At 45.3% G+C, this 24,258-nt stretch overlaps 2 protein-coding genes across 12 annotated transcripts in view; one reads left to right on the top strand and one right to left on the bottom strand.

Annotated features, from left to right (window-relative positions):
• Positions 1–24,258, top strand: part of CASK (calcium/calmodulin dependent serine protein kinase) — a 277,352-nt gene that overhangs the window by 128,387 nt on the left and 124,707 nt on the right. For all 11 annotated transcript variants that reach the window (XM_059679502.1, XM_059679504.1, XM_059679506.1 and 8 more), the window contains exons 4-5: positions 5,206–5,283; positions 11,696–11,768. In XM_059679502.1, coding sequence (XP_059535485.1) covers positions 5,206–5,283; positions 11,696–11,768 — 151 coding nt within the window. The remainder of the gene's footprint in view (positions 1–5,205; positions 5,284–11,695; positions 11,769–24,258) is intronic.
• On the bottom strand, positions 21,939–22,999 carry GPR82 (G protein-coupled receptor 82). The gene has a single exon (XM_059678476.1). The coding sequence runs from the start codon at positions 22,981–22,983 to the stop codon at positions 21,967–21,969; it is 1,017 nt and encodes a 338-aa protein (XP_059534459.1). The 5' UTR covers positions 22,984–22,999; the 3' UTR covers positions 21,939–21,966.

Raw genomic sequence — 24,258 nt, 5'->3', positions numbered from 1 at the left:
CACATTCGTAAGGCTTTTGTCGAGTACTATGAAATTGCCCTCCCTAGAGGTTCTATTGATGTGTTTTTTCCATCAACATTGGATTACCTAATTCAAGAAAAGTTTATCCAACAGAGAGAGAGAGACAGAGAGAGAGAGAGAGAGAGAGAGAGAGACTGACTTATGCCCACCCCCTCCTTTCAACCAGCTCTATATTTGCTGGTCTAATCATGACAACACCCCAACCCTGAAACGTCATGCCTCAGTCCTACACAGGTTTTGAGATGTACTGTTTTCATTATCATTATTAGAAGTATTTTCTAATTTTTCAGATAATTTCTCCTTTGAGTCATAGTTTATTTAGCACGCATCCCTCCATTTCAAGCATTTAGAGAGTCTCGAGTTATTTTGTTCATTTATTTCTAACATAACTATCTTGTGATTAGGAAACATACTCTGAGTACTTACAGTCCTTTAAATGTCGCTGGATCTCAGGAAAGCACTTATGTGATTTACTAAGTTATAAGCTCAACTAGCAGAGTGTGTGTGTGTGTGTGTGTGTGTGTGTGTGTGTGTAACAACGTCTTTACTTGAAAGAGTGACTACAGATAAGCCAGGTTACCCTGATTTGAGTATGGGGCAGACATTTAATTAACATAAACACATTTTGCCGTGGCCGGTGTGGCTCAGAGGTGGATAGAGCGTCGGCCTGCGGACTGAAGGGTCCCGGGTTTGATTCCAGTCAGGGGCACATGCCCGGGTTGTGGGCTTGATCCCCAGTAGGGGGCGTGCAGGAAGCAACCAATCAATTATTCTCATCAGTGATGTTTCTATCTCTCTCTCCTCACTTCTTCTCTGGAATCAATAAAAATATATTTTAAAAAATTAACAAAATAGAATGAACACTTTTTAGGCCTGGCCAGTGTCCTCAGTGGTTAGAGCATCAGCTCGCTGAAGGGTCTTTGGTTTGATTCCCAGTCAAGGGCACGTCCCTGGGTTGTAAGTTGGATTCCCTGCCCCAACCAGAGCACATGTGGGAGGCAGCCATTCGATGTGTCTCTCTCACATGGATGTTTCTCTCTCTCTCTCCTCCCTTTCTCTTCCCCCCGATGCCCACTCTTTAAAATATCAGTGGGAAAAATATCCTCGGGTGAGGATTAACAAAAAAATGAACACATTCAGTAAGAAATGGATGAAGTGAGCCTGCTGCTTCAAGGGAATCCACTCACAGTAGTTGTTGCCAGGGATGACATTCAAAGTTTCAAGTGACAATTAGAATTTTGGAAAACTTGGATCTGCACTGCGAGCGTAACAGCTTCCCGGGTCTTAAAGAATGTCTCTGAGGCATTCAGTGGTGATGCTATCAGACGAGGTTTTTGATGGCGTATAATCAGATGGGTCAGTATTTGGAAGATCTGCATAACTCAGTGGACCAGTACAGTATTTTTCAAATGAGTAAGGCACGATGTGACAAAGTCATGCACAGGTGAAAGACCGATTCAAAGAACAAGACAGAACAATCTAAGATAATAATGGAGGAATATGCAAATTAGCCAGGACGCCCTAATGTCACAACCGATCTACAGTGGCGGAGAGCTACAGGAGGGCGGGGCAGCGGGCCGAGAGCTACCAGCGGCAGTGGGTGGGTGGCCAGCTGAGGCAAGGATTCGTGCGCAGGGCTACTAGTGGGTTATAATGTAACAGACTTCAGAAAGTTCACTGGTGTGGTTTCAGATTCCACATAGCAAATTGCCTTTAAGAAACTAGCACTTCCACCCTGGCCGGTTTGCACAGTGGTTAGAGTGCCGGCCCACTCACTGAAGGGTCCTGGGTTCGATTTCAGTCGAGAGCAGGTGCCTCCGTTGCAGGCTCTATCACCGCCCTGGTCGGGGCACATGTGGAAGGCAACCAATCGATGTGTCTCTCTCAAATCAGTGTTTCTCTCTCTCTCTCTCTCACCCTCCCTCCCCTCCTTCTTCTCCTCCTCCTTCCCCTGCACTCTCTCAAAAAAAAAAAAAATCAATGCAAAAAATATCCTTGGGTGAAGGTTTTTTTTAAAAAAAAGAGAAAAGAAACCACCACTTCTTGAGTCTTAGTGTAGTGTCAAGGAAGGTTCACAAAGATCTGCAAGGGCTGTGAAAATATGCCTCCTTCTGATTATATGTCTACTTGAGGCCATGTTTTCTTCACTTACTTCAACCCAATAACAAATGGAATGCATAAGCAGAAATGAGAATCTGTCTTCTATTAAACCAGAAGTGAAGAAGAATTGCAAAATGCAAAACAGTGTTACTCTTCTCACTAAATTTATTTCGTTTTACCTTTTTAGTGGGCATTTAGTTGTTTCTAAGTTTTTAACTCTTGCAAACAATTAAGCAATAGACTATTGTACATAAAAACAAAATTACTTCGTTTTGAAATATATACTTATTTTTCATGAAAAACATTATTTCTGTTGATGTATAATGGCTATATTATTGTTTCAAAGTAAGTGGTCCTCGCATTTCTGGATTTTAATTTTGAACACAGCAAATATCGATAGCTGAAACCCACACAAACAGTCCCTTTGGGGCTCTCAATGATCTTAAGAGTAGAAAAGGGCCCGGACATTTTTTTAAAAGTTAGAGCCCGGCCGGCGTGGCTCAGTGGTTGAGTGTCGACCTAAGAGCCAGGAGGTCAGGGTTTGATTCCTGGTTGGGGCACAGGCCCGCGTTGCAGGCTCCATCTCCAGTGTTGGGCGTGCAGGAGGCAGCCGATCCATGGTTCTCTCTCATCATGGATGTTTCTCTCTCCCTCTCCCTTCCTCTCTGACATCAATAAAAACATCTTTTTTAAAAAATTAGAGGACTCAGTGGTTGTCCTAGAAATTGCAATATGCTTCCTGATTTATGTTCTTGTTGTTCAGTATTTTTATTTAAAATCAATCTTCTCTCTCTCTCAGAGTCGTTATTGTTTTATATGGTCTCTCTCTGCAGAGAGAGAAGAAATGGTTGTTTTATGCAGTCATTGTTCATTTACACTCATCGGCAGTCACAAGGGTATGCCTGTAGCCGAGGTGTGTAGTAGGCTATGCTATCTAGGTTTGTGTAAGGGCACTCTGTGATGTGCGAACAATTATGAAATTGCCTGCCAACTTATTTCTCAGAACAAACTCCCATCAAGTGGTGCGTGACTGCAGATTTACCACATTTCATGTTCGTGACTTGCTGCATCGCTGAGTTTTTACTGTATTTTCCTTCTACCTGAGGACTGCTCTTTTGTGTGTTTTTTAGGGGCAGGTATGCTGGTGGAAAATTCTCTTGTTCCCTTTCCTTATCTGAAAGAATTTCTCAAGAGTTATTTGGTGAAAACGGAATTTTAGGTTGGCAGTTATTTTTATCTAAGATTCCTTTCTCCTGTACTCGATAGCTATAGATTTCTTTCTCTTTTTTTAAATATATTTTATTGATTTTTTACAGAGAGGAAGGGAGAGAGATATAGTTAGAAACATAGATGAGTGAGAAACATCGATCAGCTGCCTCCTGCACACCCCCTACTGGGGATGTGCCCCCAACCCAGCTACATGCCCTTGACCGGAATCGAACCCGGGACCCTCCAGTCCGCAGACCGACGCTCCATCCACTGAGCCAAACCAGCTAGGGCGCTAGAGATTTCTTTTACCTTGCTGGATGTCTCTTGGGCTTCTTAAAGAAGTGGGTTGGTATCTTTAATTATTTTGGGGCCATTATCAGGCACTCTATTTTTAATATCGCTCCTGCTTCGTTTTCCTTTCACTTTTGAAAGTTCAATAAAATATATACTGACCTTGTCACTAGTCCTGTGTTTCTTTCGCTTACTTTGTATTTTCCTGGTTTGGTGTCCCCCTGCTTCGATCTGATGTAACTTTCAGGTCACTAATTTCTCTTCAACGCTGTGTGACCTCCTGTGGAGAGACATGCGGGCCTGGCACACCAGTGGGTGTAACTCCAGATGATGGGAGAGCGTTGAACATCGATAGATGGGGATTTGAATCCTGTCCCTGTCACACACTTGTTTACTCACGCAGACAAATGATTTGAGAATGAGAAGGATGCTGGCTTCATGGGGTAATTGTAAGAATGAAGGGAGATACAACAAGGAGGTGCTTCCCGTGATGCTTGATAAATGGCAGTATCCATAATGATGATTAGTTACTATTATCACTAGTAATTATTGGTGACAGTAATGAGTAGTTGGTTCCTTTAATTTCCCTTCTGGAAGTTCTGTTTCCTCAGTATCATACCTGAGCAACTGAATAAGTGAAGTGAATTTGAAAACACTTTATAAGCCTTAAAGTATGAAAATGTTAACTAACGATTAATATTTGGATAATTTCATTATATATGTAATGATCTAGCAAAACTTTCATACACACACACGTATGTTTGTATGGAAGTGCTAAATGTTATGATATGGGCTATATGGGGCTGTTAAAGAATTTAAACAAAAGAAGGGCTTAATGTGGCTAGTAATCATTTAGGGGACTTTCGGGGGAAGGTGGGATTGGGAATAGAACCTTGAATTAAGATGGGTTTTGAATTTGAGAAGCAATATATGCAGAAGCATGTGGCCAAGATAACAAGAGGCCTTACTGATGTGATCAGAAATAGAGAACCATTTTAAGTTTGGGGGTAAGATAAGTGACACTGTGTCACCAACACATCACTGTGTTAGAATATGTTTGTAGCAATTAACTTTGGTAACGGAAGTGTGAACAAAAGTAAATTACGGATTAGCTAATTATTTTTTCCTTCCACAGTATATAGCTTGACTTCCCATCTAGTATTGATAACTATGACTAAATGTTTTAGAATTCTTGTATTTTGAGAATATTTCATGACTTGCCTAGATATAGATAATTTCAGAATTTGATTCAAAAATATTCCCATAATCCCCAGCATTGCCCTTCCTGAGACTTCTTGTTGTGATAATCTAAAGACAATTTATATGAATTTCTCAGACCTTATTTGATGCTACCATTTTCTTGTTTTCCTCTTTCTTTCCCTGTGGATTTTCAATGTTAAGATGGTTATAATGTCCTTTACAATTTATGTCTCTTTTCCTTGAAAGAACAGAGATTTAACTAATTTATTACAATCAATCATTAGCTGTAAGTCAGCTAATAACTTAGTTCCAATGCATTCACTTTCAGTGTTTGCATCCTGGAACCTCCTCTTTTCTGACACTCTTTTTCCCTTTTCTCTGCAGTATGGATGGAGCGGATCTGTGCTTTGAAATCGTAAAACGAGCTGATGCTGGTTTTGTATACAGTGAAGCTGTAGCCAGGTATGTAATTTGTATCAACTTCCCAGAGGTCAAGGTGAATGTAAAAGAAAGAAATAAGCAAAAAACAACAGCAAAAACTCGCATGAGGCAGCCTGTTCTTTGAACTGATGGTGAGCATGTTGCCACTCTTTCCTACAAGGACATACGTGTTTTATGTGCATTAGTGGAACCGAATAGTGACTGGACATGCAAAGGACCGAACAGTGAACTTATCTATTAACTGGAGGCCCCGTGCACGGATTCATGCACTGGTGGGGGGCATGGCCTGCAGGGATCGGCCCACTACCGGAGCACACTGACCACCAGGGTGCAGCTCCTGCGTTGAGCATCTGCCCCCTGGTGGTCAGTGCGCATCATAGCGACTGGTCGCCGGTTGTTCTGGTCGTTCCGCCATTCGGTCGCTGGGCTTTTATATATAGAGATATGAGTTTATAGTTTCACATCAGTACTGCCAACTCTCCCATTTCTGATGTCTTTTTTCTTTCAATTTTATTTTGAATTGGTTTCATGTGTACAGCTTAGTGGGTGGACAGTCATATACTGGGGTATTTCCAGTAGCCATCTGGCACCATACATGGTTATTACAGTATTAGTAACTGTATTTCCTATTTTGTAACGACCTATTTGTGCTTCTTAATTCCTTCCCCTCTTTCACCCAGTCCCCCACCCCCGTCCCCTCTGATGACTTTGCTAGCTCAGGAATTAAACTTGGGCTTTTTGTTTGTATGTTTGATTTGAGGGTTTTGGCAGATGTTGCCTCATTCATTTTTTTGGTTGCCTTTTAGTGATAGCAACTTGGTATGTGACCAGTTCTTCTGAGAAAAACCACAGAACTTTAGAAGGAACAGAAATAAAAGCACAATTTTTCTGTTGAATGTACTTGCTTCAGGCCAGTGTGTGGTAATCCCAGTCAAATAGCGACCATTGTTCTACGTGGAGAAGTTGTTGTAAAGAACTAAGGGCTCAATATAAGGAGTAAATATGAAAAATCACAGGAGCCATGCACTTGGCCACTTGTTTATAGATTCAGAGTAAGAATTTGTATGCTTTGGTGACAGTCATATTGTAAATACCACTCTGATGGGTTGCCTTTTTAATACATGTGCTACCTGCATTAATAGGGGACAGCATCCCTCCTCAGGCACCAACCATAATATGTTGAAGGGTTCACACTCACTAGGATTTTTTAAAACTTTCCACCATTTAAGAAACAGTTACCATTAAATGATTATAACACCCCCCCCATCATTCTTTTTATAATTTTGGCATCATGGATGGATATAGCTGGAAACAGCTTAGAACAGCGATTTTCAACCAGCGTGCTGCCAGAATTTTTGAAACATGCAATACAGGACTCTTTCGTCAGGGGCACTGATCTCTTTTCCCTTAGATGGTCAAATAAAAAAACGACAACAGCCAACACTACAGTAGCCATCCAGTGTGAAGGAATCAAAATTATATGTATTTTTTTGTCACATCAGCAAAAAAATATATTTTTTGATGTGCCGCAGAATTTTAGTAATTCGTTTATGTGTGCCATCAGATGGAAAAGGTTGAAAATCGCTGGCTTAGAAGACTACCTAATGCAACTTGGAGCTCAGAGAGGCTTGACTTTCTTCAAGTTCATTGCTCTGCCTCCTCCTACCTGAGGAGCAAGTGCCCTAGTCTCAGAAGATGGAGCAGCCATAGCTATAGCACAAGATAAAGAATATACTCAATTTGAGGTAGCTGCTGTTTTGTGCTATTGGAGCTAGGGACCAGAAGGAAGTGGAAGTTTATATAAATTATAATTACTTCCTTATACTCCTGATGTGTTCAAACACATTCTAGCATTTTTTAAATTCCATTTGTCTTTCTTTTGCGTTCTTTTCGTAACTTTACATTTGCATTCTTTATTGTGCTATGGAACTCAAAAGCATTTTTAATACCAAAATAGTCAACACCATCTTAATTTTTCTTATGGCAATAGTGGTAAACCACTTTATTTGACTACGTGAGACTCTCAAGAATCGGAGGCAACTTGCCTTTTGTACTTTCCCGTGTTGATAGCTTTCAACAGCAGCATCAAATAGGAAAAACTAAAAGTTCTGATTGCCGATTTTATAAAATAGCGAAGCTCGATGGAGGAAGGCGACCTTTTCCTTTTTGAGCCACAATAACACTGGGGCCCCTGGCACATCTGTTGGCAGGGTTGGCGTTAAACCAGGACCACTTTTACTCTGTTCCCGCCCATCCATATGGCTTTTCCTTAACTTCATGCTTGTCCCTGTCACTGGGCTACATGTCAGGATAGGGAGAATAGTAGTGTGTGGAGGTGATGTCATACAGTGAAACGACTTGCAGTCTGTCCCAATCTCAGGATTTATAGAAAGGGTAGTTTATACACATCAAGATGAAAGCCTGTTGGCTTTAAAATCTACCTATGTTTGCTGTTGAAGTGATGTCATGAAAGGAATCCTATATAATAAAAGCCTAATATGCTAAGTGTCCAGTTGTCCAGTTGTCCGTTCAACCAATCAAGGCCACTCAGCTGCTCACTATGACGTGCACTGACCACCAGGGGGCAGACGCTCCAACCGGTAGGTTAGCTTGCTGGTGGGGTCTGGCCAATCAGGACTGAGCAAGATGGGCCGGACACGCCCTGGAGCCTTCCTGTGGTCCCTCCCCAGCTGGCCAACCTCCTGTGTCCCTCCCCGGCCCTGATTGTGCACCGGTGGGGTCCCTCGGCCTGGCCTGCGCCCTCTTGCAATCTGGGACCGCTCAGGGGATGTCGGAGAGCCATTTTCGGCCCGATCCCACAGGCCAGGCCGAGGGACCCCACTGGTGCACGAATTCGTGCACTGGGCCTCTAGTTTTTCATAATGGACCAGAAAAGAGTAATTTTGGGACCAGCAAGTGACACAGCAAAAAAGAGAGGTTTGACTCAACTTATAAAAGCCCTTCCTAAAATGACAGAAGAGGGGGGCAGCCTCAGAGCGCACTATTAGGCCTGTTCCCTGTTACGGAGGCTCGGTGACCAGGTGACAAGGGCACACAGATCCTCCCTCCAGTTACAGTGTTAAGTGAGACGACTTCTAACCTTCCTTCTCCTTTGATTCTGTGACTCAGCTGCCAGCAGTATTCCAACGAGACCAGCTGCAAGGCCGAGACACCAAGTCCTCAAATCGATAGGGTTGCTTTTCCCGCCGGGCTGAGCTTCGAGAGGAGCACCACCCAAACCGTGTTCAGTCCTTACAACCCAGTTAGTGGGCGCCTCGGTCCTTGCAGGGGTGCTGGGCTGAGGATCAGGCTCTCATACAGGACCAACTTAGGGATCAGAGTCTTACCATCAGAGAGCTCTTCTTCCCGAGCGCCCAGCTTTCCTAAACAATTAGACCAGCGGCTCTCAACCTGTGGGTCGCCAACCTGTGGGTCGCGACCCCTTTGGGGGTCGAATGGCCCTTTCACAGGGGTTGCCTAAGACCAGAGGTCCTCAAACTTTTTAAACAGGGGGCCAGTTCACTGTCCCTCAGATCGTTGGAGGCCGGACTATAGTTTAAAAAAAAACTATGAACAAATTCCTGTGCACACTGCACATATCTTATTTTGAAGTAAAAAAATAAAATGGGAACAAATACAATATTTGTATTTGCATGTGGCCTGCGGGCCAGAGTTTGAGGACCCCTGCCTAAGACCATCGGAAAACACATATATAATTCCATATTTTTTTTGTGATGAATCACTATGCTTTCATTATGTTCAATTTGTATCAATGAAAATACACCCTGCATATCAGATATTTCCATGACGATTCATAACAGTAGCAACATGACAGTGATGAAGTAGCCACGAAAATAATGTTATGGTTGGAGGTCACCACAGCATGAGGGGCTGTAGTAAAGGGTCGCGGCATTGGGAAGGTTGAGAACCACTGAATTAGTCCGGCCCTCCAACGGTCTGAGGGACAGTGAACTGGCCCCCTGTTAAAAAGTTTGCAGGGAGGTCTGGGCCTCCAGGGCCGCTTCCCACGTCCCCCCTCGCCGCATCCCACATGCACGTGTGTCCCAGAAGGGATGAGGTCTCTGCGTGAGGTCTGTGGGGTTACATACAGGGGAGCTTGCAATAGGACGCCTGTCCATTGTAAACCCAGGGAGCTGGGGGGTGACATGACATCCAGGAAGCCATACCAGCTCCATCCCCCCCCCCCCAGCCCTTTCCTCCCTGGTCCTCAGGGAAGATGGAGACAAACATACATGACGTTGCTGGCTTCCTCTGAAAGCACAGGCCGCCACGACGCTTCATGAGCTGGAGCTCTCTGATTCGGTTTAATCAGGAACTCTCTAGAACGTGTGGGTGGATTTCGGTTCTCTCTTTATTCATATGTAGAGCCACCCCAGGTCATGACCGGGAGGATGGAGAAAGATCAGTGTCAGTCTGTTTTCTCTGGGGAGAAAGCAATTCTTGCCCCCACCCCCCATACACACCCCGAGATTCTGCTATGTACGATATTCGGATTTTAATGTGCTCATTCAGTGAGATGTTTTTAAATGTTTTTATTGATTTCAGAGGGAGGAAGAGAGAGAGAAAAAAAGAGAGAGAGAGGATGATGAAAGAGAATCATTGCTCAGTGGCTGCCTCCTGCACGCCCTGTACTGGGGATCGAGCCTGCAACCCGGGCTTCTGCCCTGACCGGGAATCGAACCATGACCTCCTGGGTTATGGGTCGATGCTCAACCACTGACCCACACCAGCTGGTCATAAGGTGGTTTTTTTAATGAGGCTTTGAGATAGGAATTTTCTTTAGCTAAATATATGAGCAGCTGTCTTAGTACCGTATATTCAAAGTATCCACAGCGCAGTGTAAGCTGTGTCCACGCTACCTAGTTTCAACTTCCCCACTACTCCAGTGTTCACATGTAGGTGCGCAAATATCCTCTTTCTAAACCTTTGACTAAATTTAACAATAATGACGATGTGGTAATAATTGTGACTTCGCCTTTGCAGCACGGCTTCAAGTTTAGAAAGCACTTTCACATTTGTGGCTTCTGCCATTTCAGGGGCCACAGACCCCCCAGAGCCTGATTTGAACCCCAAGTTCAGAACCCCTAGCTCACATGGAAACTTCAGTACCAGCTGCCCTGGCCCAGGCAGAGAGCATGTGGCCACAGCCCTGTAGGCGTGCATTTGCAAAGTAAGACAAATGGAACATGTAAGCACGGGCCTGGCTCTGCTGGGGGCCCAATTGCAATCCATGAAATAACGCGGATTCTAAATAGAGGGACATCCATCCGAGTTTGGTCAGATAGTAGCAACCAAAGCAGGAACTTGTTTGTCTCAAGTCACAAGCACACACACACACACACACACACACACACACACATGGTCATGTATGAGTATTGTGTTTTTAAAGGATGGGGAAGGTCAGACCTGGAAAGACGGAATGAGATTCCATAAATAATGTGGAGGATATTGCATTTCTATGTCCTGGCTGGTTGGGGAAGGACAAGGGGAAGATAAGAACGGACGAGGGAGAACGGGCAAAATGAGAAAGATATGAAGGGAGTGAACTGCAGAGGAAGAGCAGGTGGAAAAGACGCTCAGAAAGAATACTGGGACGACAGAGCACTCCAGAATGGAGGGGGAGTCAGATCCCTGCCTGCCTGTGCTCAGTGCCCCCCACTATCTGGAGGCCCCCCCGCTGCGTGTGCCAGGACCAACAGCAGCATCGAGTCCTCAGCACCAGTGCTGGCATCCTGTCACACCTGTTGCTGCAGGGTCCTGTCACCCGCTTCTAAGGACCTTTCTGCAAAGTGCTAACACCTCCTGGGCCCGGGGGGGGAGGGGGGCTGGGGGGGAGCCTTAGCTGACCCCTGCTGGCCACGTGAGGAGTCCGACTTCCTGGGACCTAGGCCCAGTGCAAAGCGCTGTGTTCAAGGATGCCCCAACCACAACACGACTTTTAAAATGTATTTTTATTGATTTGAGAGGGAGGGAGAGAGAGAGAGAGAGAAACATCCATGATGAGAGAATCACAGATCAGCTGCCTCCTGCACGCCCCCCACTGGGGATCGAGCCCGCACCCCGGGCCTGTGCCCTGACCGGGAATTGAACCCTGACCTCCTGGTTCCTAGGACGATGCCCAACCACTGAGCCACACCGGCCGGGCTTAAGCTTGAATTTTCGTTTGCAAAGCTATTTTCCTTGCAAACTATGTGACATTCTTTTGACTTCGCTATCTGAGAACAGGTAGAACACCTGATTTCCTCAGAAGGCTCCTAAACGTAGGAGTCTGCCAGCTTTCATCATTAGGCCTCACACCCCAGCGGTCTTGTTTACTCAAACGCCAGGCTCCACGGGCAGCGAATACGAGGGTGGGAGTCACAAACTAGGCGCAACTGTTTTACAGCTTTATGTTTCTTGTGTTTTTCTGCAGTCATTACATGAGACAGATCCTGGAAGCCCTGCGCTACTGTCACGATAACAACATCATTCACCGGGATGTGAAGGTAAGGAGAGAAACTGACTTAAGTTTCCGATGATTTCTCTCATCTTCTTATTTAGCAGCTTTCTACATATGGAGTCATGTGTCATTCCTCAAGCAGCAGTTTTTATCATTTCCGTTTCCTTACTTTTGTTAAAATGCACATGCGTTCTAAAATTTTGTTATCCCTGCTCTAGCCGGTGTGGCTCAGTGGATAGAGTGTCAGCCTACGGACTGGAGGGTCCCGGATTCGATTCTGGTCAAGGGCACATGCTTGGGTTGTGGGTTCAGTCCCCAGTGGGGGGTGTACAGGCAGCAACCCATCCATGATTCTCTCTCATCATGGATGTTTCTCTCTCCCTCTCCCTTCCTCTCAGAAATCAATAAAAAAAATATTTAAAAAATAAAAATAATAAAATTTTGTTACTCCTCTTTTGCTATCATGTATGGTAGCCCTGGCTGGTTTGGGTCAGTGGATGGAGCGTCGGCCTGCGGACTGAAGGGTCCCAGGTTCAATTCCGGTCAAGGGCATGTACCTGGGTTGCGAGTACATCCCCAGTCGGGGGTGTGCAGGAGGCAGCTGATCGATGTTTCTCTCTCATCAATAATTCTAACTCTCTATCCCTCTCCCTTCCTCTCTGTAAAAATCAATAAAATATATATTTTTTAAATTAAAAAATACATTTGTATTGATTTCAGAGAGGAAAGGAGAGGGAGGGAGGGAGGGAGGGAGAGAGAGAGAGAGAGAGAGAGAGAGAGAGAGAGAGAGAGAGAGAGAAACATCAATGAGGACAGAGAATCATGGATCGGCTGCCTCCTGCATGTCCCTGACTGCCTGATTCATAGGTCAACGCTCAACCACTGAGCCACGCCGGCTCGGCAGTGCCCGGGTATGTTGTCACTGCCTCTCTCTCTAACCCACAGCATCCACAGACGTGCTCTCCTTCTCTCAAGATATATGATCAAGGGCCTGGCTTCTTCCATGTATTTTAATGGTTAAGAAAATCTAGTAGACTTAAATGTTCTACAGTGTTTGGGAAATTTTAACTGGAACTCTTGTGGTTAAAAGCTGAGAAAAAGCATAAGCGATTCCAAAACAATGTAGTGGCATGTTATAATAGCAAATGAAAAATCATTGGAGCCCGGCCAGCGTGGCTCAGTGGTTCAACATGGACCTATGAACCAGGAGGTCAGGGTTTGATTCCCGGTCAGGGCACAGGCCCGGGCTGTGGGCTCCATCCCCAGTGTGGGGCGTGCAGGAGGCAGCCGATCCATGATTCTCTCTCATCGATGTTTTTATCTCTCTCTCCCTCTTCCTTCCTCTCTGAAATCATTAAAAATATATTTTTTAAAAAGAAAAATTGAAGAAATGTAAAAAATTCACATTAGTGTAAAATTAGTTGTGAAATATCATTCATGCTTTTTAAATGCAGCGATAGGAAAATGATACTGTTTTTATCAGCAGTCAGTACCGAACAACCCAATGATATGTATTTTTATTTAAACAGTATTCTTCAGTTATATAAACGAGGGAAGATAAAAGGGGAAATTGTCAATGGCAGTGGCATGCCTGTTATTCTTCTGCGTTTAGTGAATATAAGTACATATATACAAAGGAAAATATATCTCCTTGTATATAGTATATAAAACATATACCAGACAAAAATGACCATTTGAAAACTTAAATGGGTAAAACAGATTCTTAGCTCATATAATAACCTTGTGTCAAAAATGCCTTTGCTCAGCAGGTAACTTTATTTTGAATTCTGTTCTTGAAAGCTAATTATATCAGCATCACATCATGTAATAAATAATGAGTGACAACGTGCTCCACGGTAATACTTTCGGTAGCTAATATAGTGAGCTTTTGCTTAGCCATGGCCTTTGAAATCACGGCAATCCAGAACCACACAAAATCCCCAAGTCGTTATATTTGGCTTTACCTTCTCAGTTACCTTCTGATTGATTCATTCAAATGTTTGGGTGTGTGCTCTACGCAGAAGACTGTGCCTGGAGCCCGAAAGCTATTATGGTGTCAGGAGGGATCAACACAAACCAAAACTTAGTGACTTCACACAACCATCACTCATTGGCTCAGAAATGGTGCCATTTGGACAGAGCTTGATGGGGCCTCCTGGATTCTGTTCCACAGGCTGTTGGGGGCCAGCAAGGCCAGTAGCCAGGAGGCCTCACTCGCTCTTCTGGCATCTCAGCTGAAGTGCCTGGAAGAGCTGGGAGCTGGTGGGCCCTTCATAAATGCGAGTTGCCAGGCCTCTTGAAGCCTTGGCCCCAAGTTGGCATTTTGTCGTGTCCTGCGTTCTATTAGTCAAAAGGCCATTAAAAGACAAAGTCAGCCCAGGCCAGTGTGGCTCAGTGGATAGAGCGTCAGCCTGCAAACTGAAGGGTCCTGGGTTTGATTCCGGTCAAGGGCACAGGCCCAGGTTGCAGGCTCGATCCCCAGTGGAGGGCGTGCAGGAGGCAACCGATCCATGATGCTCGCTCATCACTGATGTTTCTCTCTCTCGCTCCCTCTCCCTTCCTCTCTGACATCAATGAAAATACATTTTAAAAATCTAAGGATAACTTGGCTCTCCCGTCAGCCCTTTGCATCCACGGATTTGACCAACCCTGGAATGAAAACAGATTTTTCAGTGCACAGTTGGGAAGCGCCGGTTGGGAGTGCAAACTGTTTTCGATCCGTGGTGGGTGAATCCCCAGATGTAAAACCTGTGGGAACAGGAGGACCGACTGTATTTATTGGAAAAAACAAATCCCCACATAGAAGTGAACCCACGCAGCTCAAACCTGTGCTGTTCAAGGTCAAGTGTACATTGCTTTGTTGGTAGTACATTGAATAGGGGCTCAAGCGGGGAAGCCAGCAAACAGGAGTGGGCCGGAGCGGCGGCAGTGGAGGTGGTGACAAGGTAGATTCCGGGTACATTTTCAAGGTCACGTCAACAGGATTTGCTGAAATAATTAGTGTTGGTAATTTAGCCCAAAGTAGTTTTATTCAGGACCTTGTAGGGGTTTTCCAATGTAGGGGTCATAATAAAACTTTAATAGCAACACATGTCACATGGGTAATGAGTTCACATTTCACTCGATGTGTTAATATTTTTGCCAATAAAGCAGCCTGTTTTTCTTCACATTCGGATATATTAGCCAACGACTTGAACTGATGTAGATTTCATGTGTATGTAGATTCTGTCTTTTTGTAGTTAAATTTGTCTTTCCTTATACTTCAGTAAGGAAAATAGAAGAGCAATGTTTCATTCCTTTTAGAAAATTTAGCTTATTTCATCACTTGCTACACCTAGCCAAGAATATTCCAGCCCCCTCTCCCGCTTCCCCCCTCCCTTCTCATAATTCTTGGCACTGATCCCAAAGCAGTAGATTTCCTAGCATTTCATTGATGAATAACGCTATCTTTCTTGACTCAGTAGGCGTTTCTTTGTGAAATCATCATAATTGAGTAAAATGTTTTCTCGTGTCGCGTTAGATTTGACTTGATGATGTTGCATGACCTGTCGCGGACGTGCCTTTGCTGCTGGAGGCTGTCCTGTATGTTGTGCCTCTACCCACCGCTGCCAGTGGCATTTCCCCCAGTTACAACCATCAGAAATGTCTGCAACATTGCCCAATGCCCCCGGGCACAGAAACAGCCCTGGGTCACACTCGGTCATAACGTAATGTTATCTTTCCCATGCTTCGCCTCCCACGGGCATGTATTAGCACACTAGAGGCCCAGTGCACGAAATTCGTGCAAGAGTAGGCCTTTCTTCCCCCAGCTGCCGGCACCGGCTTCCCTCGCAGCCTTGTCCGAAAGGACATCTGGTCTAATTAGCATAGTACACTTTTTTTATTATAGGTGAATACAGAGTCCTTTTTTTTCTGTCACCTTCTCTTGTATTCCTCTTCCTGTTTCAGTGTTTCTGTCTTTTCTTCCTCTCACCCCTAAATTAAAAGTACTTCAGAAAGAGCCCTGGCTCTGGCCGGTTTGGCTCAGTGGATAGAGCGTCGGCCTGCGGACTCAAGGGTCCCAGGTTCGATTCCAGTCAAGGGCATGTACCTTCATACATGCAGGCACATCCCCAGTGGGGAGTGTGCAGGAGGCGGCTGATCGATGTTTCTCTCACATCGATGTTTCTCTCTGTCTCTCCCTCTCTCTTCCACTCTCCCTAAAAAGATCAATGGGAAAATATTCTCGGGTGAGGATTCAAAAACATTTTTTAAAAAGAAAGAAACGGCCCATTTGGCCAGGAAAATGCAGCCCTGGCCCCTCGCCTGCCTGCAGTGCTGTGGGGCTGAGGTTGGGGTCTCTGGTCCCTCCGGGCTCCCAAACAGCCTCCCAAGTGCACCTGCTGGGCATGGGGCCCGCAAGCAGTCCTGCCTCCTGTGGCTCTGACCGACTGACGCCCAGTTCTAATAACTGAAGTTGAAGGTCAGCTGCTTCTCTAAATGCAAACTACTGCACACAGGCACCTTCTGTTCTGGGTGGGGCCTGTGTCCAGGAGGCCGGGGGCTCAGTTGGGAGTTCTCAGAATTGGGCAGAAACGCCAGTCACAGACACAGCAGAAGCCCCCCCACCCCCAGCCCTGCTCTGCGCGCTTCCCTTAAATGGCTCTCCTCGCTCACTTTCCCCGCTCCCCTGTGGCCGCGCCTGGCTGCTCTCTGGTCCCCTTCTGGTCTCAGTTCTCCTTTCACCTGCTTCAGGCCAGACTTGATTGTGAGCAGGCCTTCACTGAGCGGCGCCAGTTGCCATGGCGTTGGGGATTCTTCCAGCCGCCCTTCCTCTATTGCTCTCGCTTGCTGACACTTGTTTTCCATCCCTGACCACAGCTCCCAAAAGTCCCCGAGTTGCAGAGAAAAGCAGTGCAGAGAAAAGCACATGGGCTGATCTGCGTTTCCTTTCAGGAGGAAATGGTCCCAGTTGGCAAGGAATAATCCGCATACGCTGAGTTTGAGTGTGGGGTTTTAATCACTGCACTTCGAAAAGGCTCACAAAATCATCTTCAACTTACCTTGTATTTTTCTAATATATTTGTGTTGATCTCAGAGAGGAGGGGAGAGGGAAACTTCAATGATGAGAGAGAATCATGGATCGGCTGCCTCCTGCACGCCCCCCACTGGGGATGGAGGCCACAACCCAGGCATGTGCCCTGACCGGGAATTGAACCCGGGACCTCCTGGTTCATAGGTCAACACTCAACCACTGAGCCATGCCAGTTGGGCTACCTTGTATTTTTTTTTTTTTCAGAGAGGAAAGGAGAGGGGGAGAGACAGAGAGAAACATCAATGATGAGAGAGAATTGTCGATCAGCTGCCTCCTGCATACCCCCTACTGGGGATCAAGCCCACAACCCAGGCATGTGCCCGTGCCTGGAATTGAACCCGGGACCCTTCAGTCCACAGGCCGACACTCTACCCACTGAGCAACACCGGCTAGTTACCTTGTATTTCTAACTACTGTGCTTCTCTTCTCCCACCTGACCCTTCAAAAACAATCAACGCCTTGACTTCAAAAGAAAAGAATGGCTGTTTCTTTGCTTATTAGATGCAAACCCTTTCACTGCTGTGCTTCTCCTGAGGCAGGGGCAGCGAGCGTGGATGATGCAGCCAAAGCAGCTTTTTCTGTCGGGTGCATAGCCTTTCTCACGTAGTAACTCTTTCTTCCCTGTGATGTCTCTTCAGTTGGGATTTGGGGACAGTCCAGGGAAGATCCAGGGCATTAGGCCGCACAATGGAAATGCTTGGCATATGGCCAGTGTCCCTCTGTGCTCCCCGTGTGGTTGGCCAAGCGGGCTTTCCTTCCATCGCATCTCCCACCCTGCAGGGTGTAGGGCCCCGATAGGCCGTGGGAGTCCTGCCCAATCAGAACACGATGGGCAGCCTCCCCTTCTGCCCGGGGAGCACAAACTCACTTCCAGGTTGAGTAGTGTATCTTCCTTTTGCTTGTGTAGTCTTTTTTAAATATATATTTGTATTGATTTCAGGGAGGGAGGGAGAGAGAGATAGAAACATCAAAGATGAGAATCATTGATTGGTTGCCTCCTGCACACCCCACACTGGGGATCGAGCCCGCAACCGGGGCATGTGCCTTTGACCGGAATTGAACCCAGGACCCTTCAGTCCACAGGCCGACGCCCTACCCACTGAGCCACACCGGCGAGGGCTGGATGTTTGGTCCTAAGGGTTTGTGTTCCTGACTCATAGTTTGAAAGTTTGCCTCAGTGAGACTATGTCTATGGAAAGGATGCGAGGGGAGATAAACAGTGGCCGTGGCCTGTTTGAAGGCATAATCGTGTTGCCCTAAGTCAGAATTTGGGTTTCTGAAATTGCTTGCCTCTAGCTCACAGGAACATTACAAACACCGTTTTTCTGAAATCCACACTTTAAAGTTAGCGTCCATTTAAAAAATGATTATTTCATATAAAATATTTGCCATGACCTTAAATCAGCGGTTCTCAACCTGTGGGTCGCGACCCCTTTGGGAATCGAACGACCCTTTCACAGGGGTCGCCTAAGACCATCGGAAAACACATATGTAATTACATATTGTTTTTGTGATTAGTTACTATGCTTTAATTATGTTCAATGTGTGACAATGAAATTGGGGGTCACCACAACGTGAGGAACTGCAGTAAAGGGTTGTGGTATTAGGAAGGTTGAGAACCACTGCCTTAAATAGCCAGGTCTTCAAGTTACACAAAAAATGCAGCATGATTTGCAACAACCTATTCAGGAGAGCCGCTATGCTGTTAAGATAAACATGGTGAGTGTAACAGGCTCAGTACAGAGAACTAAACGGGAGCTCTCTGTCAGAATGTGCAACTCACAGAGAAATGGCACAGCTCTCTTTCTGCCTCTTTAAATGTAGGAAACTGGTTTGGCCATATCTTTTATGTTTTATTTAAATAGTAGCCATGTAAAGTGCCTTTTTGAAATAATTATTTTTAGGCCCTGGTCCAGTAGGTCAGTTTGTTAGAGCATCCTACCCATATGTCAAGGTTGTGGGTTCAGTCCCCAGTTAGGGCTGTGACTGAAGGGTCCCAGGTTCGATTCTGATCAAGGGCCCATGCCTGGGTTGCAGGTCCGATCCCCAGTAGAGGGCATGCAGGAGGCAGCCAAGCAATGATTCTTTCTCATCATTGATATTTACCTCTCTCTTTCTCTCCCTCTTCTTCCTCTCTGAAATCAATCCTATCCTATATAATAAAAGCCTAATATGCTAAGTGTCCGACCGTTCGACCAGTTGCTATGACACTCACTGACCACCAGGGGGGAAGACGCTCCAACCAGTAGGTTAGCTTGCTACTGGGGTCCGGCCAATCGGGACTGAGCGAGAAGGGCCAGACATGCCCTGGAGCCCTCCTGCGGTCCTTCCCCCACCAGCCAACCTCCTGTGTCCCTCCCGGCTGGCCCCAATCGGCCCTGATCAGGACTGGGCGAGTTGGGTTGGACACGCCCTGGAGCCCTTGCACAGTCCCTCCCCGGCCCCAGTTGTGCACTGGTGAGGTCCCTCCGCCTGGCCTGCCCCCTCTTGCAATCCAGGACCCCTCAGGGGATGTCGGAGAGCCAGTTTAGGCCCGATCCCCACAGGCCAGGCCAAGGGACCCCACTGGTGCATGAATCCATGCACCGGGCCTCTAGTAAAAATATAAAATAAAATAAAAGAAACAGCCAATGAATACATAAATAAGTGGAACAACAAACTGACATTTCTCTCTCTCCCTCTCCCTCCCCCCATCTCAAAATAAAATAAATTACACGAAATAATTATTTTAAGCAGATATATACAGTGGGGCCTTGACTTACGAGTTTAATTCGTTCCGTGACAGAGCTCGTAACTCAAATTACTCGTATGTCAAATCTTAAAGTGAACGAGTGAGACACGTGATGCTGGGCTGATGGTGTGGCGTTCACTGTGACGTTTGCTGCGCCAACTAGCGGTGGGGTATCTGAAGCTGCTCGTAACCCGAATTTTAGCTCACAACTCAAAGCAAAAAATCAGCCGAGAGACGGCTCATATCTCGAAAAACTCGTTAGTCGGGACACTCGTAAGTCAAGGCCCCACTGTATATTTAAAAACCTAAATGCGGTGAGATTTAATACAGTATGTTAAATGAAAACTATTGATCATCTTCTCAGCTCCCCTTAATCTAATGAGTTTGGGGTTGAAAACTGGTATGAGAATAAAAGTACTGGTGTAACTGGAAACACTTCCTCAGGAATCCTCCTGGCCAGCTGGGCGCTGCTCTGGGATTCTGTGGTTCTCGTGTCCATGAAGTTTCCGTTTGCAGCCAGCTCGCAGGCAGCCACCTGCCTCTGTGTTTGCAGATGAACCAGCCAGAGATCAGGTCGCTGCTGGAGAATAGACGCGCGCTGGACGCGTTTGAAGCCAGCAGGTGGTTCCTCAGACTTTCCTCTGAAGATTTTCTTCTCTCAATTAAGCATTGAAGTAAAACAGGGGGGAAAAAACATGTACTGTTTGTTTTCTATTCTTTTTACATTAAAATCATGCAGATGTGTTAGGGAAACCTCTAGTGCAGTGGCTCTCAACCTTCTGGCCCTTTAAATACAGTTCCTCATGTTGTGGTGACCCCCAACCATAACATTATTTTCGTTGCTACGTCATAACTGTCATGTTGCTACTGTGATGAATCGTCGTGTAAATATCTGATATGCAGGATGGTCTTAGGCGACCCCTGTGAAAGGGTCGTTCCACCGCCAAAGGGGTCGCGACCCACAGGTTGAGAACCGCTGCAGTGGTATTGATCACCTGGCCCGTGGGGCATCTGAAGAGCGAATTCCTTCTACATTTTTAATTCATGGACCCAAACCTGCTGCCAGTGTAAAGGCTTTGGGAAGTGCTGTGTGACCTGAAGGAACTGCCATGGACAGAATAAATGACGCTTTAAGTCTCTAAGTAACAGGTTTCAATGAATATTTATTCAACTTTATTTTTATTCAGCTGTTTTTGTTTGGTTCTTATCTGAGCAGAGAATGCAAGGACCATGGGAGCAGAAATAGAAAACACGCGCCAAAGGTGGGAAGATAAACCACACATTTTCACAAATTATTATTATCATGTATATAATACAGAATAGAGTCACCATCATTTGTCTTACTGACTTGCGTGGAAGAACCAAGTGACCATTAAGAAATGCTTATTCTTTAAATATTTGCTTAGAATATTGGGCAACTTACTTACCCATGCACTTCAGTTTTTAATCAGTAAATTGGCATACTCTAGGGTTGTGATCATTGACATAATACTTATAAAGCGTGTAAGAAGAATGCCTGACACATAGCAAGTGCTTAGTAAATGGTAGTTACTCATAATAGTAACATCTGATTTAATAATAGTACCTATGAACTGTGCGGTACTTTTCCATTCTACAAATGAGGAAATTAACACTTAACCAGGGTGAGGTGGAGCTAGGATTGAGCCCAAGGACTCCAACTGCAGAGACCAGTCTCTGAACAGTGATGCGATTGTACTGCCTTATCATTGTATAATTGAACATATCTACATGCCCGGTTCTATTTGTCATCAATAACAACATTATATAAAATGCAGAGGAAACTATACAAAATGTGATCCAGATTGGCATAGAATGGCATTGTATTCGCTTTTTATTTTGACAAAGTCTAATCCAAATATTTAAGCAGAGTTACAAATAACATCTGCTTGAGAAATACTAGAATCAATGAATGTTGCTTCTCCTAGTATCCTAAGCCACATAATACCAAATAGTGTGCTTCATACCTTGAATTCTTACACTGTATCATTCACACATTTAGATAGGACTTAAGTGAGGAAATTCCGTATCCACTTTTTCTTTTCTTGTCTTCAAAGTCCCCAACAAAACACTCCACAGATGGACCCTTGTATTTGAAAAGTCCACACCTTTGGCTTCCCTGTCCTACCGCCATGAAGCACTGTGTCCCGAATAGAAGCCCCTGTGATTGACTTTGCATAGAAAATGGTCTGTTGGTTTCCTATGCAGCGGGATCCTTTCAATGCGCTTACTTTTGCCCCTGAAGGTCTCTGTCCTCTCAGCCTTCAGTACAAGTTGAACTGTAAAGTGAGTTTTCTGGGCACTTTTTAAACCAAAGAGGTCTTCTCGGTGCCTGTTAACCACCGCATGATGGCCCGTTGACCATGTCGTTTTATAGTCATCTGAGCGCTTTCCTAGGTGGTGGGCTTTCCCCCTCAAAAGTCAGCCATAGGGTTGGGTAGGCGTGGATTCAGATTTTGTGACGAGATCATACAGTATCTTCTTGAACGTCTTATCTAAAAAAAGAAATATAATGGGGTCGGTGCTGCTTCTGGCTGAGGCGAGACAGGTGAGGATGTTTTTGATTTCTATCAAATAATTCAGTTGCTCACAGCTCACTGTTTGGTGGAGCACATAGAAAATGGGCTTAAAGATGCTGTAGGGGAGGAAACAGACAATCAGTAGGATCTGGATGACCAGCAGATGCCTCCTCACGGAACTGTACATGAGATGTCTCTCCGTGATGGACGTACAGGTCCTGATCTTTCTCAGGTGGCTCACAAAAGAGTAGTATGACGTGAGGACGACTAAAAACGAAAATCCGATAAACGTGGTCCCGATGAGGCCCGCGATCTGCGAGATCATGGCTCCTAGTTCCATCTTCCGGTTATAGCACAGGGTCTCCTCTCCCTCCGTGGCCTCCACCACGGAGTAGTAGATGATCACCGGGATAATGATGCCTAGCACGCCGCCCCAGATGTACACGCAGAGCTTTTTAGCGAAGTTGGGCTGGCGGAACTTTTTCAGTAAATGGCCGTAAAATATTTTCTCATAGCACGAAGTGGTCTCGGGCGTGGACTCCTTTTTCATCAGGGTAGCATAGCGGCTGATGGCAATCCAGCTTAAAATCAAGAGGCTGACAAACATACTGACATGCATGGGGAGCGTCCCCAGGAAATTGACCACCCTGCACTGGGCCGATCGGTACTCCCATTGGAAACCCTTCAGGAAATACATCCCCATGAAGGGCATGGTGCTGCACACCAGTAAGTTCGCCGTCACGAGATGCGCCAGGTAGATGTGAGTGGAGGTTTTCTTGCCTATTTTGGTTAAAAACACCCATTGAGAGAGAGAATTGCCGAAGAGGCCGACGACACAGAGGAAGCTGTAAAGGACTGGCAGCGCCACGGAGGAGATCGGGGAGGGCCGGATACATGTCACGGCTGAGTGGTTGCTCATTTAGATCAGCTTTTCTTGACTTGTCACAGGAGCTAGAACAGAATTGCAGGTGTTTTGTTTTGTTTTAATATATTTTATTGATTTTTACAGAGAGGAAGGGAGAGAGAGAGAGAGTTAGAAACATCGATGAGAGAGAAACATCGATCAGCTGCCTCCTGCACACCCCCCACTGGGGATGTGCCCGCAACCCAGGTACATGCCCTTGACCGGAATCGAACCTGGGACCCTTCAGTCTGCAGGCCGACGCTCTATCCACTGAGCCAAACCGGTTTCGGCATGCAGGTGTTTTTAAAACATTTATCTGCCCTACACCTTCTTCCACCTCCCCCCGCCATGTTAAATATTTAAAATTATAAATGGTATTTAAGGTGAACGGTTTTTAAAAATTGGGCAAAATAGCGACATGGATGTGTTGGATGGAAAGGGAACGTGTAGATGCCTTCTCACCTTTTCCGATCCCAATTGTGCAGGTGAAATAAAAGCAAAAGTTGATGCGGAAAGCGCCTTTGTCTAAAAAAACAAAATTCGATAAACATACTTAAATGCCTGAGTTTTGTCACTTTTACTAGAGGGCTTTGTAGTTCTTCTATTAGACTCTAAAGCTGTTTGTAAATGACAATTGATTTCTCTTCCTAGAAAGGTACTTTTTTATAATTTTAAGGCACTTCCAAGCCATACACACACTGGCCAAAGGAACCTGTTGCCAAAGCATAGAGAGGACTGGTCTGTAATCACCACATTCATTGTACATAAATACTGTTCAAAATGGTGTCTTTCCATGGCTGGATTAAAGCACTAATCTAAAATCTAATACTATTAGAAGAGTCTCTTTTCCTATTCAGAAGTAAACTTAATTCCACAGAAACAGATACTCAGTCAAGATCCTGAATTGCACAGAAGGAAAGTGTAGTAACCAAGGATAAACACCAAAATCCCAGGGTCTTTACCAAAGGCCATCAATAATTTATTTCAAATACTAACGCTAAACAGTCCTACTTTAATACGAAGTTTACTTTCAAATTCTGTCAAAACTGTAGCTGCTGTGCTTGTTGGTTAGAGCGCCCTCACGTGTCTGTGTGTGAATTGAGTATCTGGTTTTTCAGAGAAGAGGTTTTTTAAAAGTTATTTTAATCCCAGCAGAAATGCAGGTGTGGCGTTTGCTTTTCTGTCTTATTTTTAAATCTTTATTTAAAGGGTACACAGAAAGGGTTGAAAAGCCACATAAAAACTCCTTGTCATTCTTATTTTTCTCCTGTCCTCATTTCTTTCAGGGGA

The sequence above is a fragment of the Myotis daubentonii genome, chromosome X, assembly GCF_963259705.1.
Source record: "Myotis daubentonii chromosome X, mMyoDau2.1, whole genome shotgun sequence".
Classification (NCBI taxonomy): domain Eukaryota; kingdom Metazoa; phylum Chordata; class Mammalia; order Chiroptera; family Vespertilionidae; genus Myotis; species Myotis daubentonii.
The sequence above is the reverse complement of the archived record's forward strand: the minus strand, read 5'-3'. Positions and strand labels throughout refer to the sequence as shown.